The 19,141-nt window shown below is 42.0% G+C and overlaps 1 protein-coding gene across 1 annotated transcript; it reads right to left on the bottom strand.

Annotated features, from left to right (window-relative positions):
* Positions 1-2,927: 2,927 nt before the first annotated feature.
* LOC141293555 (mediator of RNA polymerase II transcription subunit 26-like) lies at positions 2,928-16,776 on the bottom strand. The gene is made up of 3 exons (XM_073825577.1): positions 16,705-16,776; positions 15,949-16,023; positions 2,928-4,112 (listed from the first exon to the last, which is right to left on the bottom strand). Exons 1-3 carry the CDS (start codon positions 16,774-16,776, stop codon positions 2,928-2,930), a joined length of 1,332 nt encoding a protein of 443 aa, XP_073681678.1.
* Positions 16,777-19,141: the final 2,365 nt, after the last annotated feature.

Raw genomic sequence — 19,141 nt, 5'->3', positions numbered from 1 at the left:
AAGAAATCAGCCAATCAGAGATCACGCCGAACTTTTCCTGCTAGACTACTAGATCTATTTGTACTATCTTGCCATGTTATCTCATCCTTCTTCTGCTCTTTTACATTCCCATGATGCACTGGGTTCCTTCTCTGTCTTTCTGCATTTTTGCTTGTTTTTAAAACTAGAATGTAGGCCTTCATTTATTATTTTATATCCATTACTCCATTGAAATCAATTAATCCATTATCACTGTTTCTGAGGGTTAGGGATGTTATGTAGTTTTTATTTATTGACAAAAACTATTTATTAATACTTTTATTCTGCATAGATGCATTAAATTGATCAAAAGTGACAGTACATTTATAATGTTACAAAGAATATTTCAAATACAAAAACTTTCTGTTCACCAAAGACTTGTGAAAAATATATAACTGATACTAAATAATAATATAATTGACAATCATTATTAACATCAGAGCAGCAGTAATAACTGAGCAGCAAATCAGTATATTAGAATGATTTCTTTAGGATAATGTGACACTGAAGACTGGAGTAATGACGCTCAAAATCCAGCTTTGATCAGTTATCTGATATTGTAATAATTTTGGATCAGATAAATGCAGCCTTGGTAAGCATAAATATAAAAAAAAATGTAATATGTCAGTGCCGATAGCCTTGTGGGCAGTGTGCCAATAGAGCTAGTAGTCGACTACCTGTTTTTTAATTAACTTAGTTTCAGAAAATAATCCACAGGAAGTGGAGAAATCACACAGTCAGTGAGGGGTGATGTGGTAATGTAGTACATGGGGCAGGACATCCAAACGCTCACCTATCATTCATTAAACTCAAATATGGCTTTCATCTGAAAGATGTATGTAGTACCAACTTTACCTGACCGCTCAGTCTAACACAAAATACAATAGAACCTATTATGCTGTCTACACTGGATGCGGCGCGACACGGCAAATCCCCGACAGTCATCTGCTGCAGCGTTCTATTTATGACGTGCTCACACAAAGTTTAAATGATTTGCAACGGTCGCTTTGTCGCGTCCAGTGTAGACAGACTTTAGCTGTTGCGGCGCACAACTGTCAACTGACAACTGTCGCGTCCGGTGTAGACACGGTGTAATGTTAACTTAAAAAAATGTGTGCTATTGAGGTGTCTGTGCTAAGTGTGGAAGCTGAATAGTAGCGCTCACTGCATGACAAATGGAGGCGCCGGTCCGCTCACTTGCTCTTAAAATACTGGTCATACAGATAAGAGTAATACATCTTTTGAATCTGTAAAGACTGTTTATTTGTGTGCACTCACAATATCAAAGATACGTTGCGCTTTTGTAAAATAAAGCAAACAGGATGTGCTTTCTGCTGTCACTGTCTCTGTGAACTTGAGCGCGAAACTCCAGGTATACTTGCCTTACAGACATGAAAAAATATATTTATCTATAGAGACTGAAATGTCTACTCTCAAATGAACCAATTAAAAATGAAAACAAATATTTTTCGATTATGTAATCTATGAAAAATGCATACAGGCGCATCACTACTGCGAAGATGACAAAACAAAAGAAACAAAGAAAGCACTAGTTTATCAATAAATTATTAAAACATTATTGCAGTCTCCTTGCTGTTTTCCCTGACACATACTTAAGTATTATATCTGCCGGTGCACTGTGGTAAGCTTTATGTGTGTGCTTGAGCACTTACTAGGTTATGTAGGCAATTTAAGACTCATAATTATGATTATTTTTATTAATAAAAATGCCACCAATAGTTGACTAATGCTTGAAGGGGTGCAAAACTAACTTTTCCTAGTTGTTTGAACATTAATGTGTGTTGTCAGTTTGTGTACACAACCACCCTACAATGATCAAAATCCACCCAGTGGTATTTTTTTAATCTTTAAAAGTAATATCCCCTTTTGAAAATCAGGTCATTCTCAGCTTCTTGTGGGTGTGACGACACACAGTTGATTGACATGAGTGTCTTACCTTAGCCCCGCCCTCATCGAGCTGAAACAGTCCGACTCTGATTGCCATTGTGTGACTCAGGTGCAGAGGAAGACGAATGTCTCAGATTGAGGTGTTCTGTTGTTGGATATCATAATGAACATAGCAGTCGTCATTTACTCCCGACATCTGAGCCGCTGAAGACGCAGAGGATTACTTACGTTACATCCGTTTTTGAAAGGAAAGCGCCGATCCCGATCTACATATGCGTCTATGTTCGTGCGAATCATTCCTGATGCAGCTTCACCCACAGCAGAAGTGAGGATAAGGGTTTTTTCATGCATCTTTGCAAACCGCCTTTCTTAATAATGTGCTTGTTGGTAAGTTTCGCCGATAAACGCGGCTAAATGCAGCTAAAGTAAACATAATCCCAGAGAGGGGCGGGGCGAGCAGAGCTCATTTGCATTTAAAGGGGCCATGTCTTAAAATGAGCTGAAATATTGCAGAGCTGATTTTGACAAGGTAAAAGGGTGTTTTTTGACACTACTATTGAGAATTTTTAACCAAAGTATATTAGAGACTTTTCATTAAGACCCTAAAGAATCATATGAACTTGTGGAAAATGGGCATCCTATGACCCCTTTAAAATGAACGACTACTCTAGTTGAAGGCAGCCCTAGTGCCAACATGTAGCTGTGTTATGCTTCGGGCGTCCTGAGTTCAAGTCCTGGCTCACGGACCTTTCCTGATCCCATCTCTCTCTCGCACTTCATTTGCTGTCTAGCTACCGTCTTATCCAAATAAAGCCATAAAACACCAAAAATATCATCATAAAAAAAGTTTATTACTACAAACTTTAGACTGGTAGTGTACATGTTGGTTTTGTGTGTTTTTTACGTGACAATGGTGCAATGGACAATGAAGACTAGCTCAAAAGAAACACGCAGGATGTAGTTGTGAATCCACATTTGTAGATGTAAGAAACACTGCAAACTCAAAGTCTATAATCAATGCCAACATAAGGCAGAATCTTGAGTTTACTCCCATCTCCATACGGATCCAGGGTGATGGACTGAGTCCAGTCGTACCAGTTATTGTGATTATCGTAGCAGCCGTTCACACCGGGCCATCGCTGATGGCGTATCCTCATCAGGTCTCGCTCGCTGACCTCTCGGCTGACCCCTGGAAGGTCCGTCACTGGGAATTCTGCTATAAACCCACGTGTTTCTCTGCACTCTCTGGATTTCTTTATCTCTTGCTTGACGTCCTCACCCACAGATAAGCTCTTCCCTGAGTTTTCTGCAGTCAGTGAACTATTCTGAAAGCTGTGTTTTAAATGCTCTTTACTCTGGATTTCACATTCTGTTGATCTCTGACAATCGTTTGTAAATGTTTTGCCTGATATAGGTTTGATTTGTTGGCCATGAGGGTCATACGCTAGTTGCAGATGTGCAGTTTTAGTGCTGTCCTCTCTTTGGAGTTTGACAGTGTTATGCTGATTCTTCCTCGTCTTATCCTCAAAACCCTTTATGTTTGTGTCTGTCTCTGTGCTGGAGACCTCATCGATGTTAGCGTTGAGCGCAGCAGGTCTGAGTATATTGAGGAGGTCTGAAGGCTCATGCATCTGAATGTATGAATCTGAGATGGAGGAATTTTGTGGATTAGAAGTAATGCACATGGGTTGTACTGCTTTGACTGCTGGAAAGTGTTTTGCATCGCTGTGACTGGCAGAGCTGGTGTTTCTTTCTCTGATAATGATATTGTGTTCATTTTGAGAATGCTGATTGGACAGAGAGGTCTTCAAGCTTGCGGTTTGTTGTAAATGCTTGATGGAGGAGGAATATGGTTTGATCGCACGAACAGGTATTTTACTCCTAAAACGGTTTGGATATTTCATGGTTTTATCTGGTACAGAACCCTGAGACGTTTCAGCCCCCTCAGTCTGGAACAGAGATCTGCCGTAGTCTTCTGTAAGGGTTTGTGTCGATCTACAAACACATTCAGCAGAAGTCGACTTGACCGCAAAGCTTGATCTCAGATCGCAGATCTCTTTTGCCGTGACTTCATTCACTCCAACCAGCCCCTGCCAGCGTCGGATAAGATTTTTTAAACGTTTAACAAGATCTTCATCTGTGCTTCTTTTTCTCAGTTCATTGATCAACTTTCCAAGCCTGGTTTCCTAAAATAAAACAAATCAAATCATTCCTCAATGCATTAACTAGCAACTGTTATCAACATTATTCCAAGTATCTTCTTTTGTGTTCAACAGAAGAAAGAAACTCACACAGGTTTGGAACAACGTTAGGGAGAGTAAATGATGTTTGATTGTGGATGAACCATCCCATTAATTAGCATTTTTAGTGTACACCACACCATCACATCTACAATGTCATATAAATTGGCTGATGTTCCATACTCTGATTCCACTTGAGTCTGTTAATCTGAATACCTTGATCAAGACTATCTCTAGACTGAAACACACAATGTTTCTTGGGCAGATTATTGACACTGTTGACCCTGATTTGTTGTCTGTCCAAACTGGGACTGTTGCCCATGACTTCAGACTTGCCACAGTGAGACCACATCTTAAAGAACCAAACCTGGACTCCACATTGGCTAATTTTTGTCCCATTTTAAATGAAAAAGTTGTTTAAAATCACAATTCTATCTATAAAAAATCTGGTCTGGTTTTTATCTTAGCACAGCACAGAGTCAGTCCTCCTAAAGGGGTCATATTATGATTTTCACTTTTTGAATTTTAGCCAGTGTGTGGTGTGTGTGGTCATAAAAACATCTAAAAAGTTACAAATTTCAAAGTCCACTTCAAAGGGAGATATGTATAGTTTAAAAAAAATCCCTTTTCAAGAACTACAATGAACAGCTCCTTTGGACTACAGCGTTTGTTTTCTGCATGCTGTTATGTCACACCGCGGGGTCCATCCCGCCTACGGAAATTCCATTGGTTGGCGAGTGAGGAGGGATGAGTTGGGGATTCGCTTAACATTAGTGATGTAGCATGGACAGCCGCTTCTGGGATGCTTTAGCCGCTGGGAAATTCGTATAAACGTGAGCATTGACTAAAGTGTCCGCAAACCCTGCTGAAAAAAACAGCATATGCTGGTTAGGTATCTTTGGGTGCTGGGACGCTGGTTTAAGCTGGTTTATGCTGGTCATTTGCTGGTTTATGCTGGTTTAAGCTGGTTTATGCTGGTCCTTTGCTGGTTTATGCTGGTTTAAGATGGTTTATGCTGGTCCTTTGCTGGTTTAAGATGGTCCTTTGCTGGTTTATGCTGGTCATTTGCTGGTTTATGCTGGTCATTTGCTGGTTTAAAGCTGGTCATTTGCTGGTTTATGCTGGTCATTTGCTGGTTTAAAGCTGGTCATTTGCTGGTTTATGCTGGTTTAAGCTGGTTTATGCTGGTCCTTTACTGGTTTATGCTGGTCCTTTGCTGGTTTATGCTGGTTTAAGCTGGTTTATGCTGGTCCTTTGCTGGTTTATGCTGGTCCTTTGCTGGTTTAAGATGGTCCTTTGCTGGTTTATGCTGGTCATTTGCTGGTTTATGCTGGTCCTTTGCTGGTTTAAGATGGTCCTTTGCTGGTTTATGCTGGTCATTTGCTGGTTTATGCTGGTCATTTGCTGGTTTATGCTGGTCATTTGCTGGTTTAAGCTGGTCCTTTGCTGGTTTAAAGCTGGTCATTTGCTGGTTTATGCTGGTCCTTTGCTGGTTTAAGCTGGTCCTTTGCTGGTTTATGCTGGTCATTTGCTGGTTTAAAGCTGGTCATTTGCTGGTTTATGCTGGTCATTTGCTGGTTTAAGATGGTCCTTTGCTGGTTTAAAGCTGGTCATTTGCTGGTTTATGCTGGTCCTTTGCTGGTTTAAGCTGGTCCTTTGCTGGTTTATGCTGGTCATTTGCTGGTTTAAAGCTGGTCATTTGCTGGTTTATGCTGGTCATTTGCTGGTTTAAGATGGTCCTTTGCTGGTTTAAAGCTGGTCATTTGCTGGTTTATGCTGGTCATTTGCTGGTTTATGCTGGTCATTTGCTGGTTTATGCTGGTCATTTGCTGGTTTAAACTGGTCATTTGCTGGTTTATGCTGGTCATTTGCTGGTTTAAGCTGGTCATTTGCTGGTTTATGCTGGTTCTTTGCTGGTTTATGCTGGTCCTTTGCTGGTTTAAGCTGGTCCTTTGCTGGTTTATGCTGGTCATTTGCTGGTTTAAAGCTGGTCATTTGCTGGTTTATGCTGGTCATTTGCTGGTTTATGCTGGTCATTTGCTGGTTTAAGCTGGTCATTTGCTGGTTTAAAGCTGGTCATTTGCTGGTTTATGCTGGTCATTTGCTGGTTTATGCTGGTCCTTTGCTGGTTTAAGCTGGTCCTTTGCTGGTTTATGCTGGTTTAAGCTGGTTTATGCTGGTCCTTTGCTGGTTTATGCTGGTTTAAGCTGGTTTATGCTGGTCCTTTGCTGGTTTAAGATGGTCCTTTGCTGGTTTATGCTGGTCATTTGCTGGTTTATGCTGGTCATTTGCTGGTTTAAAGCTGGTCATTTGCTGGTTTATGCTGGTCATTTGCTGGTTTAAAGCTGGTCATTTGCTGGTTTATGCTGGTTTAAGCTGGTTTATGCTGGTCCTTTACTGGTTTATGCTGGTCCTTTGCTGGTTTATGCTGGTTTAAGCTGGTTTATGCTGGTCCTTTGCTGGTTTATGCTGGTCCTTTGCTGGTTTAAGATGGTCCTTTGCTGGTTTATGCTGGTCATTTGCTGGTTTATGCTGGTCATTTGCTGGTTTATGCTGGTCATTTGCTGGTTTATGCTGGTCATTTGCTGGTTTATGCTGGTCATTTGCTGGTTTAAAGCTGGTCATTTGCTGGTTTATGCTGGTCATTTGCTGGTTTAAGCTGGTCCTTTGCTGGTTTAAAGCTGGTCATTTGCTGGTTTATGCTGGTCATTTGCTGGTTTATGCTGGTCCTTTGCTGGTTTAAGCTGGTCCTTTGCTGGTTTATGCTGGTCATTTGCTGGTTTAAAGCTGGTCATTTGCTGGTTTATGCTGGTCATTTGCTGGTTTATGCTGGTCATTTGCTGGTTTATGCTGGTCATTTGCTGGTTTAAGCTGGTCATTTGCTGGTTTATGCTGGTCATTTGCTGGTTTAAGCTGGTCATTTGCTGGTTTATGCTGGTCATTTGCTGGTTTATGCTGGTCATTTGCTGGTTTAAAGCTGGTCATTTGCTGGTTTATGCTGGTCATTTGCTGGTTTATGCTGGTCCTTTGCTGGTTTAAGCTGGTCCTTTGCTGGTTTATGCTGGTCATTTGCTGGTTTAAAGCTGGTCATTTGCTGGTTTATGCTGGTCATTTGCTGGTTTATGCTGGTCCTTTGCTGGTTTAAGCTGGTCCTTTGCTGGTTTATGCTGGTCATTTGCTGGTTTATGCTGGTCATTTGCTGGTTTATGCTGGTCATTTGCTGGTTTAAGCTGGTCATTTGCTGGTTTAAAGCTGGTCATTTGCTGGTTTATGCTGGTCATTTGCTGGTTTATGCTGGTCCTTTGCTGGTTTAAGCTGGTCCTTTGCTGGTTTATGCTGGTCATTTGCTGGTTTAAAGCTGGTCATTTGCTGGTTTATGCTGGTCATTTGCTGGTTTAAGCTGGTCATTTGCTGGTTTAAAGCTGGTCATTTGCTGGTTTATGCTGGTCATTTGCTGGTTTATGCTGGTCCTTTGCTGGTTTAAGCTGGTCCTTTGCTGGTTTATGCTGGTTTAAGCTGGTTTATGCTGGTCCTTTGCTGGTTTATGCTGGTTTATGCTGGTCCTTTGCTGGTTTAAGATGGTCCTTTGCTGGTTTATGCTGGTCATTTGCTGGTTTATGCTGGTCATTTGCTGGTTTAAAGCTGGTCATTTGCTGGTTTATGCTGGTCATTTGCTGGTTTAAAGCTGGTCATTTGCTGGTTTATGCTGGTTTAAGCTGGTTTATGCTGGTCCTTTACTGGTTTATGCTGGTCCTTTGCTGGTTTATGCTGGTTTAAGCTGGTTTATGCTGGTCCTTTGCTGGTTTATGCTGGTCCTTTGCTGGTTTAAGATGGTCCTTTGCTGGTTTATGCTGGTCATTTGCTGGTTTATGCTGGTCATTTGCTGGTTTATGCTGGTCATATGCTGGTTTATGCTGGTCATTTGCTGGTTTAAAGCTGGTCATTTGCTGGTTTATGCTGGTCATTTGCTGGTTTAAGCTGTTCCTTTGCTGGTTTAAAGCTGGTCATTTGCTGGTTTATGCTGGTCATTTGCTGGTTTATGCTGGTCCTTTGCTGGTTTAAGCTGGTCCTTTGCTGGTTTATGCTGGTCATTTGCTGGTTTAAAGCTGGTCATTTGCTGGTTTAAGCTGGTCCTTTGCTGGTTTAAGCTGGTCATTTGCTGGTTTAAGCTGGTCATTTGCTGGTTTAAGCTGGTCATTTGCTGGTTTAAAGCTGGTCATTTGCTGGTTTAAGCTGGTCCTTTGCTGGTTTATGCTGGTCATTTGCTGGTTTAAGCTGGTCATTTGCTGGTTTATGCTGGTCATTTGCTGGTTTATGCTGGTCATTTGCTGGTTTATGCTGGTCATTTGCTGGTTTATGCTGGTCATTTGCTGGTTTAAGCTGGTCATTTGCTGGTTTATGCTGGTCATTTGCTGGTTTAAGCTGGTCATTTGCTGGTTTATGCTGGTCCTTTGCTGGTTTATGCTGGTCCTTTGCTGGTTTAAGCTGGTCCTTTGCTGGTTTATGCTGGTCATTTGCTGGTTTAAAGCTGGTCATTTGCTGGTTTATGCTGGTCATTTGCTGGTTTATGCTGGTCATTTGCTGGTTTATGCTGGTCATTTGCTGGTTTAAAGCTGGTCATTTGCTGGTTTATGCTGGTCATTTGCTGGTTTATGCTGGTCCTTTGCTGGTTTAAGCTGGTCCTTTGCTGGTTTATGCTGGTCATTTGCTGGTTTAAAGCTGGTCATTTGCTGGTTTATGCTGGTCATTTGCTGGTTTATGCTGGTCATTTGCTGGTTTAAGATGGTCCTTTGCTGGTTTAAGCTGGTCCTTTGCTGGTTTATGCTGGTCATTTGCTGGTTTAAAGCTGGTCATTTGCTGGTTTATGCTGGCTCTTTGCTGGTTTATGCTGGTTGTTTGCTGGTTTATGCTGGTTGTTTGCTGGTTTAAGCTGGTCCTTTGCTGGTTTATGCTGGTCATTTGCTGGTTTAAAGCTGGTCATTTGCTGGTTTATGCTGGTCCTTTGCTGGTTTATGCTGGCTCTTTGCTGGTTTATGCTGGTTGTTTGCTGGTTTAAAGCTGGTCCTTTGCTGGTTTATGCTGGCTCTTTGCTGGTTTATGCTGGTTGTTTGCTGGTTTAAAGCTGGTCCTTTGCTGGTTTATGCTGGCTCTTTGCTGGTTTAAGCTGGTCATTTGCTGGTTTATGCTGGTCATTTGCTGGTTTATGCTGGTCATTTGCTGGTTTAAAGCTGGTCATTTGCTGGTTTATGCTGGTCATTTGCTGGTTTATGCTGGTCCTTTGCTGGTTTAAGCTGGTCCTTTGCTGGTTTATGCTGGTCATTTGCTGGTTTAAAGCTGGTCATTTGCTGGTTTATGCTGGTCATTTGCTGGTTTATGCTGGTCCTTTGCTGGTTTAAGCTGGTCCTTTGCTGGTTTATGCTGGTCATTTGCTGGTTTAAAGCTGGTCATTTGCTGGTTTATGCTGGTCATTTGCTGGTTTATGCTGGTCATTTGCTGGTTTAAGCTGGTCATTTGCTGGTTTAAAGCTGGTCATTTGCTGGTTTATGCTGGTCATTTGCTGGTTTATGCTGGTCCTTTGCTGGTTTAAGCTGGTCCTTTGCTGGTTTATGCTGGTCATTTGCTGGTTTAAAGCTGGTCATTTGCTGGTTTATGCTGGTCATTTGCTGGTTTAAGCTGGTCATTTGCTGGTTTAAAGCTGGTCATTTGCTGGTTTATGCTGGTCATTTGCTGGTTTATGCTGGTCCTTTGCTGGTTTAAGCTGGTCCTTTGCTGGTTTATGCTGGTTTAAGCTGGTTTATGCTGGTCCTTTGCTGGTTTATGCTGGTTTATGCTGGTCCTTTGCTGGTTTAAGATGGTCCTTTGCTGGTTTATGCTGGTCATTTGCTGGTTTATGCTGGTCATTTGCTGGTTTAAAGCTGGTCATTTGCTGGTTTATGCTGGTCATTTGCTGGTTTAAAGCTGGTCATTTGCTGGTTTATGCTGGTTTAAGCTGGTTTATGCTGGTCCTTTACTGGTTTATGCTGGTCCTTTGCTGGTTTATGCTGGTTTAAGCTGGTTTATGCTGGTCCTTTGCTGGTTTATGCTGGTCCTTTGCTGGTTTAAGATGGTCCTTTGCTGGTTTATGCTGGTCATTTGCTGGTTTATGCTGGTCATTTGCTGGTTTATGCTGGTCATATGCTGGTTTATGCTGGTCATTTGCTGGTTTAAAGCTGGTCATTTGCTGGTTTATGCTGGTCATTTGCTGGTTTAAGCTGTTCCTTTGCTGGTTTAAAGCTGGTCATTTGCTGGTTTATGCTGGTCATTTGCTGGTTTATGCTGGTCCTTTGCTGGTTTAAGCTGGTCCTTTGCTGGTTTATGCTGGTCATTTGCTGGTTTAAAGCTGGTCATTTGCTGGTTTATGCTGGTCATTTGCTGGTTTATGCTGGTCATTTGCTGGTTTATGCTGGTCATTTGCTGGTTTATGCTGGTCATTTGCTGGTTTAAGCTGGTCATTTGCTGGTTTATGCTGGTCATTTGCTGGTTTAAGCTGGTCATTTGCTGGTTTATGCTGGTCCTTTGCTGGTTTATGCTGGTCCTTTGCTGGTTTAAGCTGGTCCTTTGCTGGTTTATGCTGGTCATTTGCTGGTTTAAAGCTGGTCATTTGCTGGTTTATGCTGGTCATTTGCTGGTTTATGCTGGTCATTTGCTGGTTTATGCTGGTCATTTGCTGGTTTAAAGCTGGTCATTTGCTGGTTTATGCTGGTCATTTGCTGGTTTATGCTGGTCCTTTGCTGGTTTAAGCTGGTCCTTTGCTGGTTTATGCTGGTCATTTGCTGGTTTAAAGCTGGTCATTTGCTGGTTTATGCTGGTCATTTGCTGGTTTATGCTGGTCATTTGCTGGTTTAAGATGGTCCTTTGCTGGTTTAAGCTGGTCCTTTGCTGGTTTATGCTGGTCATTTGCTGGTTTAAAGCTGGTCATTTGCTGGTTTATGCTGGCTCTTTGCTGGTTTATGCTGGTTGTTTGCTGGTTTATGCTGGTTGTTTGCTGGTTTAAGCTGGTCCTTTGCTGGTTTATGCTGGTCATTTGCTGGTTTAAAGCTGGTCATTTGCTGGTTTATGCTGGTCCTTTGCTGGTTTATGCTGGCTCTTTGCTGGTTTATGCTGGTTGTTTGCTGGTTTAAAGCTGGTCCTTTGCTGGTTTATGCTGGCTCTTTGCTGGTTTATGCTGGTTGTTTGCTGGTTTAAGCTGGTCCTTTGCTGGTTTATGCTGGCTCTTTGCTGGTTTATGCTGGTCATTTGCTGGTTTAAAGCTGGTCATTTGCTGGTTTATGCTGGTCATTTGCTGGTTTATGCTAGTCATTTGCTGGTTTATGCTGGCTCTTTGCTGGTTTATGCTGGTTGTTTGCTGGTTTAAGCTGGTCCTTTGCTGGTTTATGCTGGCTCTTTGCTGGTTTATGCTGGCTCTTTGCTGGTTTATGCTGGTCATTTGCTGGTTTAAAGCTGGTCCTTTGCTGGTTTAAAGCTGGTCATTTGCTGGTTTATGCTGGCTCTTTGCTGGTTTATGCTGGTCATTTGCTGGTTTATGCTGGTCATTTGCTGGTTTAAAGATGGTCATTTGCTGGTTTATGCTGGCTCTTTGCTGGTTTATGCTGGTCATTTGCTGGTTTAAAGCTGGTCCTTTGCTGGTTTAAAGCTGGTCATTTGCTGGTTTATGCTGGTCCTTTGCTGGTTTAAAGCTGGTCCTTTGCTGGTTTAAAGCTGGTCCTTTGCTGGTTTATGCTGGTCATTTGCTGGTTTAAAGCTGGTCATTTGCTGGTTTATGCTGGCTCTTTGCTGGTTTATGCTGGTCATTTGCTGGTTTAAAGCTGGTCCTTTGCTGGTTTAAAGCTGGTCATTTGCTGGTTTATGCTGGTCCTTTGCTGGTTTATGCTGGTAATTTGCTGGTTTAAAGCTGGTCCTTTGCTGGTTTAAAGTTGGTCCTTTGCTGGTTTATGCTGGTCCTTTGCTGGTTTATGCTGGCTCTTTGCTGGTTTATGCTGGTCATTTGCTGGTTTATGCTGGTCCTTTGCTGGTTTATGTTGGTCCTTTGCTGGTTTATGTTGGTCCTTTGCTGGTTTATGCTGGTCCTTTGCTGGTTTATGCTGGCCCTTTGCTGGTTTATGCTGGCTCTTTGCTGGTTTATGCTGGCTCTTTGCTGGTTTATGCTGGCTCTTTGCTGGTTTATGCTGGTCATTTGCTGGTTTAAAGCTGGTCCTTTGCTGGTTTAAAGCTGGTCATTTGCTGGTTTATGCTGGTCCTTTGCTGGTTTATGCTGGTCCTTTGCTGGTTTAAGCTGGTCCTTTGCTGGTTTATGCTGGTCATTTGCTGGTTTAAAGCTGGTCCTTTGCTGGTTTATGTTGGTCCTTTGCTGGTTTATGCTGGTCATTTGCTGGTTTAAAGCTGGTCCTTTGCTGGTTTAAAGCTGGTCATTTGCTGGTTTAAAGCTGGTCCTTTGCTGGTTTAAAGCTGGTCATTTGCTGGTTTATGTTGGTCCTTTGCTGGTTTATGCTGGTCATTTGCTGGTTTAAAGCTGGTCCTTTGCTGGTTTAAAGATGGTCATTTGCTGGTTTATGCTGGTCCTTTGCTGGTTTATGCTGGTCCTTTGCTGGTTTAAGCTGGTCCTTTGCTGGTTTATGCTGGTCATTTGCTGGTTTAAAGCTGGTCCTTTGCTGGTTTAAAGCTGGTCATTTGCTGGTTTATGCTGGTCCTTTGCTGGTTTATGCTGGTCCTTTGCTGGTTTAAGCTGGTCCTTTGCTGGTTTATGCTGGTCCTTTGCTGGTTTATGCTGGCTCTTTGCTGGTTTAAGCTGGTCATTTGCTGGTTTATGCTGGTCCTTTGCTGGTTTATGCTGGTCCTTTGCTGGTTTAAGCTGGTCCTTTGCTGGTTTATGCTGGTCCTTTGCTGGTTTATGCTGGCTCTTTGCTGGTTTATGCTGGTCCTTTGCTGGTTTATGCTGGTCCTTTGCTGGTTTATACTGGTCCTTTGCTGGTTTATGCTGGTCCTTTGCTGGTTTATGCTGGTCCTTTGCTGGTTTAAACTAGTCCTTTGCTGGTTTATGCTGGTCCTTTGCTGGTTTATGCTGGTCATTTGCTGGTTTATGCTGGTCATTTGCTGGTTTATGCTGGTCCTTTGCTGGTTTATGCTGGTCCTTTGCTGGTTTAAGCTGGTCCTTTGCTGGTTTATGCTGGTCCTTTGCTGGTTTATGCTGGCTCTTTGCTGGTTTATGCTGGTCATTTGCTGGTTTAAAGCTGGTCCTTTGCTGGTTTAAAGCTGGTCCTTTGCTGGTTTATGTTGGTCCTTTGCTGGTTTATGCTGGTCCTTTGCTGGTTTAAGCTGGTCCTTTGCTGGTTTATGCTGGTCCTTTGCTGGTTTATGCTGGTCCTTTGCTGGTTTATGCTGGTCCTTTGCTGGTTTATGCTGGTCCTTTGCTGGTTTATGCTGGCTCTTTGCTGGTTTATACTGGTCCTTTGCTGGTTTATGCTGGTCCTTTGCTGGTCCTTTGCTGGTTTAAGCTGGTCCTTTGCTGGTTTATGCTGGTCCTTTGCTGGTTTATGCTGGCTCTTTGCTGGTTTAAGCTGGTCATTTGCTGGTTTATGCTGGTCCTTTGCTGGTTTATGCTGGTCCTTTGCTGGTTTAAGCTGGTCCTTTGCTGGTTTATGCTGGTCCTTTGCTGGTTTATGCTGGCTCTTTGCTGGTTTATGCTGGTCCTTTGCTGGTTTATGCTGGTCCTTTGCTGGTTTATACTGGTCCTTTGCTGGTTTATGCTGGTCCTTTGCTGGTTTATGCTGGTCCTTTGCTGGTTTAAGCTGGTCCTTTGCTGGTTTATGCTGGTCCTTTGCTGGTTTATGCTGGTCATTTGCTGGTTTATGCTGGTCCTTTGCTGGTTTATGCTGGTCCTTTGCTGGTTTATGCTGGTCCTTTGCTGGTTTAAGCTGGTCCTTTGCTGGTTTATGCTGGTCCTTTGCTGGTTTATGCTGGCTCTTTGCTGGTTTATGCTGGTCATTTGCTGGTTTAAAGCTGGTCCTTTGCTGGTTTAAAGCTGGTCCTTTGCTGGTTTATGTTGGTCCTTTGCTGGTTTATGCTGGTCCTTTGCTGGTTTAAGCTGGTCCTTTGCTGGTTTATGCTGGTCCTTTGCTGGTTTATGCTGGTCCTTTGCTGGTTTATGCTGGTCCTTTGCTGGTTTATGCTGGTCCTTTGCTGGTTTAAGCTGGTCCTTTGCTGGTTTATGCTGGTCCTTTGCTGGTTTATGCTGGTCCTTTGCTGGTTTATGCTGGTCCTTTGCTGGTTTATGCTGGTCCTTGACCAGCAACATGACCAGCATAAACCAGCAAAGGACCAGCATAAACCAGCAAAGAGCCAGCATAAACCAGCATCCCAGCACCAAAACATGCCTAACCAGCATATGCTGTTTTTTTCAGCAGGGAACTGCTCCGGTAGGCATGCTGGAGCTGCATTGTTGACGTGTGCGATATAGGGGGTCCAAAAAATGCGGAGCTGCGGCTGATGTAAACACAAGCATTGACTAGAGTGACGATCATCGGTGTCCACGTCAGAGCCGCGCCGTTGATGTGTGCAGTTAGGGGTGAGAGATTTATTCATCATACAGTGTAGATAGCTTCACTAGCCTAATGCTGGAGCTGGCTTTAGGCATGTAAACAATTAAATAAATGAGCACAATGGGCATGGCAGGACTGAAATATTGTCTAAGCTGTTGGCCAATCACAATGCAGTGGGACTGCTAACCAATCACAACACATTTAGTTTTTTGGAAGGCGGGCATTCATCAAACCCGAAATTAATCGAGCCATTTGTGGCAGCCTGGAGAGAAAGCTATTGTAATAATGTAAATTATGTGAAAAATAATGCATTTTTGAACCACCAAGCATGAGAACATGTTCTAGTGCACCCGAAAAATGAATATATTGTGTTTGGTCCCAATGAACACTGTTTACACGATTTCAAAACTAAATCTCTACACTTGGGTGTTTGGTTTGACAATAACCTCAAATTTAATAAGCAGATAAGTACTGTGGTCAAATCCTGTTTTTATCATATCTGTCATCTTTCAAAAGTGAAGGCATTTCTATCTATAAAGAAGCTTGAAATAGCTATGCATGCATTTGTAACATCTCAGCTAGACTACTGCAGTTCTCTGTATGTTGGAGTTTCTCAGTCCTATGTTTCTCTTTTGCAGCTAGTTCAGAACACAGCAGCTCAGCTTCTTACTGGAAACATAAATATGAGACTATTACACCGGTTTTAATCTCACTTCATTGGTTGCCAGTTAAGTATAGAATCGATTTTAAAATCTTAATGTTTGTTTTTGAAATCTCTTCACAGTTAGGCCCCACAGCACTTAACTGATCTGTTACAGCATTGGACTCCATCAAGATCATTCAGATCTACTAATTAGGATCTGTTGCAAGTGCCTAAGACAAGACTAAAAACCAGAGGTGACCATGCTTTTTCTGTTGTTGGCCCAATACTATAGAATAGTCTCCCGTTTCATATCGGAACTGCCCCAACCTTGTCTGTCTTAAGACCTCTTAAGACCTATTCTTAATATATCTTGATCTGTTGTTTTATGAATCTGTTCTGTTCTGTTTTATAATTGTGTTTTTTGTTGCTGTGTGTTTTAATTGTCGTATGGTGATCTAAAGCACTTTGGCCAACTTCAGTTGTTTTTAAATTCTCTATAAATAAAATTGCATTGTATTGTGTTGTTGGGGTTAATTCATTGTAACATAGTAAGTTATTTTCTTACCATTAGAGCCTCTTTAGTCATGGGGTAACTTTCCAGGCAGCATATCACATCCAGTACAGCCATCATGTTCTGTATCTGCTGACAGACAGAATTAAGCTAATGTCATTTCATAATATCTTCCATGCATTAAAAAAACCCTACAATGCTTAATGATTTCACATGACTAATAATGTTTCTGTATGTTCCTGTCTGTTTTTCTGAGGCTGATCATATTCAGGAAAGTATTGGGGGCTTGTGTATTTGAATGTGCTCTCACATGTGCACCTGCAGAGACTCTTTCACATCACAGTTAGCAGTTGTGGTTGCAAATGCAAATGTGACACGCTTGCATACCCATTTCTCTTAGAATCTGTGAAAAACGCCCCAGGGAGTTAAAGAATGAAAATAAACCTCAGCACAGTGAGACTGAGCAAAATAGCAAACAACTTTTTAGATGATTTTACATTACCCCTATTGACGTCTATAGTGCGTTTCTTCATACTATGGAAGTCAATGGGGATCAGCAACTGCTACCAACATTATTCAAAACATCTTCTTCTGCATTCAACAGAAGAAAGAAAGAAAAGCATGCAGTTGAAATAATGCTTTCCTAATACTCTCCACATAAAGCACTGAAAGAATGGATAGAAAAAGCAGTATGTAGTTAAAATGCATAGTTAAATGAAGAGACAGTTACTACTGATGATGCATATCCAGCACCGCTATACTAGACAACACCGTGAAGGATTGTAGTCATTACTTGGGTCTATAACTCACGTTATTTTGAGCATCCATGGCCTGAAGGAGCTGTTCTTTGAGCTGATGAAGTCTTGATGAAGCTCTTTTCATTGTCAGACAGTGACAGAGTAAGAACACATAATACTAGCAGAGCTCTTCTAACACGCACACGGCTCTCATGTGAAAGACCTTCAGTGCCAGCCCTGTATGAGCGCATCTGTCCGTGTCCATGCAGGCAAATGACTAAACTGCCCAAGAAAAGGCTTGTGCAGGTGCAGTAGTGATCTCACATGGCCCACAGAGTTCTCAATGACAACCACATATGAATCCAAGAAACTATGCTTCAGCAGTTTAAAAAAAAGTTTTTATGAGCTCATATTTGCTGATAGACTACACACAATACTTTTAAACATTTATTCATCACACATACAGTGGTGTGGAAAAGTGTTGCTGAGTTTTTATTTTTTTTTGTCACACTTTAATGTTTCAGATCATCAAATAAATTAAAATATTAATCAAAGATAACACAAGTAAACAACATGCAGTTTTTGAATAAAGTTTTTTTATTATGAAGGGAAAACAAACTCCAAACCCACATGGCCCTGTGTGAAAAAGTGTTTGCCCCCTAAACTTAATAACTGGTTGGGCCACCCTTAGCAGCAACAACTGCGATCAAGCGTTTGCCATAACTTGCGATGAGTCTGTTACAGCGCTGTGCAGGAATTGTGGTCCACTCATCTTGGCAGAATTGTTGTAATTCAGCCACATTCAACCACCTTTTTAAGGTGATGCCACAGCATCTCAATAGGATTCAGGTCAGGATTTTGACTAGGCCACTCCACAGTCTTCAATTTGTTTTTCTTCAGCCATTCAGAGGTGGATTTGCTGGTGTGTTTTGGATCATTGTCCTGCTGCAGAACCCAAGTTCGCTTCAGCTTGAGGTCACCAACAGATGGCCGGATATTGTCCTTCAGGGTTTTTTTGGTAGACAGCAGAATTCATGGTTCCATTTATCACAGTCTTTCCAGGTCCAGAAGCAGCAAAACAGCCCCAGACGATCACACTACCACCACCAGATTTTACTGTTGGTATGATGTTCTTTTTCTGAAATGCTGTGTTACTTTTACGCCAGATGTGATGGGACACACACCTTCCAAAAAGTTCAACTTTTGTCTCGTCAGTCCACAGAGTATTTTCCCAAAAGTCTTGGGGATCATCAAGATGTGTTCTGGCAAAACTGAGACGAGCCTTTATGTTCTTTTTGCTCATCAGCGGTTTTCGTCTCGGAACTCTGCCATGCAGGCCATTTGCCCAGTGTCTTTCTTATGGTGGAGTCATGAACACTGACCTTAACTGAGGCAGAGAGGTCTACAGTTCTTTAGATGTTGTTGTGGGGTCTTTTGTGACCTCTTAGATGAGTCATTGCTGCGCTCTTGGGGTAATTTTGGGTCGGTCGGCCACTCCTGGAAGGTTCGCCACTGTTCCATGTTTTGGCCTTTTGTGGATAATGGCTCTCACTGTGGTTCGCTGAAGTCCCAAAGCTTTAGAAATGGCTTTATAACCTTTTCCAGACTGATAGATCTCAATTACTTTCTTTCTCATTTGTTCCTGAATTTCTTTGGATCTCAACATGATGTGGGGGGGCCACAAAAAAATCATTAAGGAGGCCAACACATTTCACAGCATATACAGCAGAACACAGTTTTACTGTGCAGTTCAGACAAACAACAACTAAAAGTTCACACTTTGTAAATCTGTTCTAATTGAAATGTGTGCACAGCATAAATGAGTACACCCCCTCTGAAACTTAAGAAGTTCAGCAATTACTCTTTACTTAGAAGACATGTTAGGGTTCTTTAGAGACATACTATTCCAGCAAGTCTGCTTGATCAGTTACCAAAGAAGAATGTTATTCAGGAAAACACAATCTTCTCATCAAAGTGATAAAATGTTGTGTTGCAAAAATTCTAGTGTAACCTTAAAGCAAGTTTTGATCAACAGGTAAGTATATTGAACCAAAACTGTTACAGATAAGTAATTTTCCTGATAATTAAAAGTGTTATAGTCCACTAAATCATACTCCGGCTTAATGCTGGCAACAATGGAACCACTTGAGAAAGAACTACCAGATGATTTATTTCTTAGCTTAAAAGAGGACAAGATGAATACCAATTATTGTTTTAAGTGTGAAAATATAGTAACACCGACATTCAAAAACAATGGACTTGTGACAAGGCCCCTGAAATAATCAGGCCTTCACTTTAAGTTTTAATTTAGTGATGAGAGAGTTTTTGCTAGAAAAAGAGCAGGAGAAACATCAAGAAAGTGTCTCAGAGCAAAATCAATGTTTGTGGTCAGGTGAAATGTGAGGGATGTTTGTCAGCTTACAGGCTTGAGGTCAGTGTATATGGTCCTCTCATGGTGAAGGACTCATCACAGAATCACATTCAGGTGCGGGGTGATCGTTGGCCCCCAA

Source organism: Garra rufa, chromosome 20 (genome assembly GCF_049309525.1).
Source record: "Garra rufa chromosome 20, GarRuf1.0, whole genome shotgun sequence".
NCBI lineage: Eukaryota > Metazoa > Chordata > Actinopteri > Cypriniformes > Cyprinidae > Garra > Garra rufa.
The sequence above is the reverse complement of the archived record's forward strand: the minus strand, read 5'-3'. Positions and strand labels throughout refer to the sequence as shown.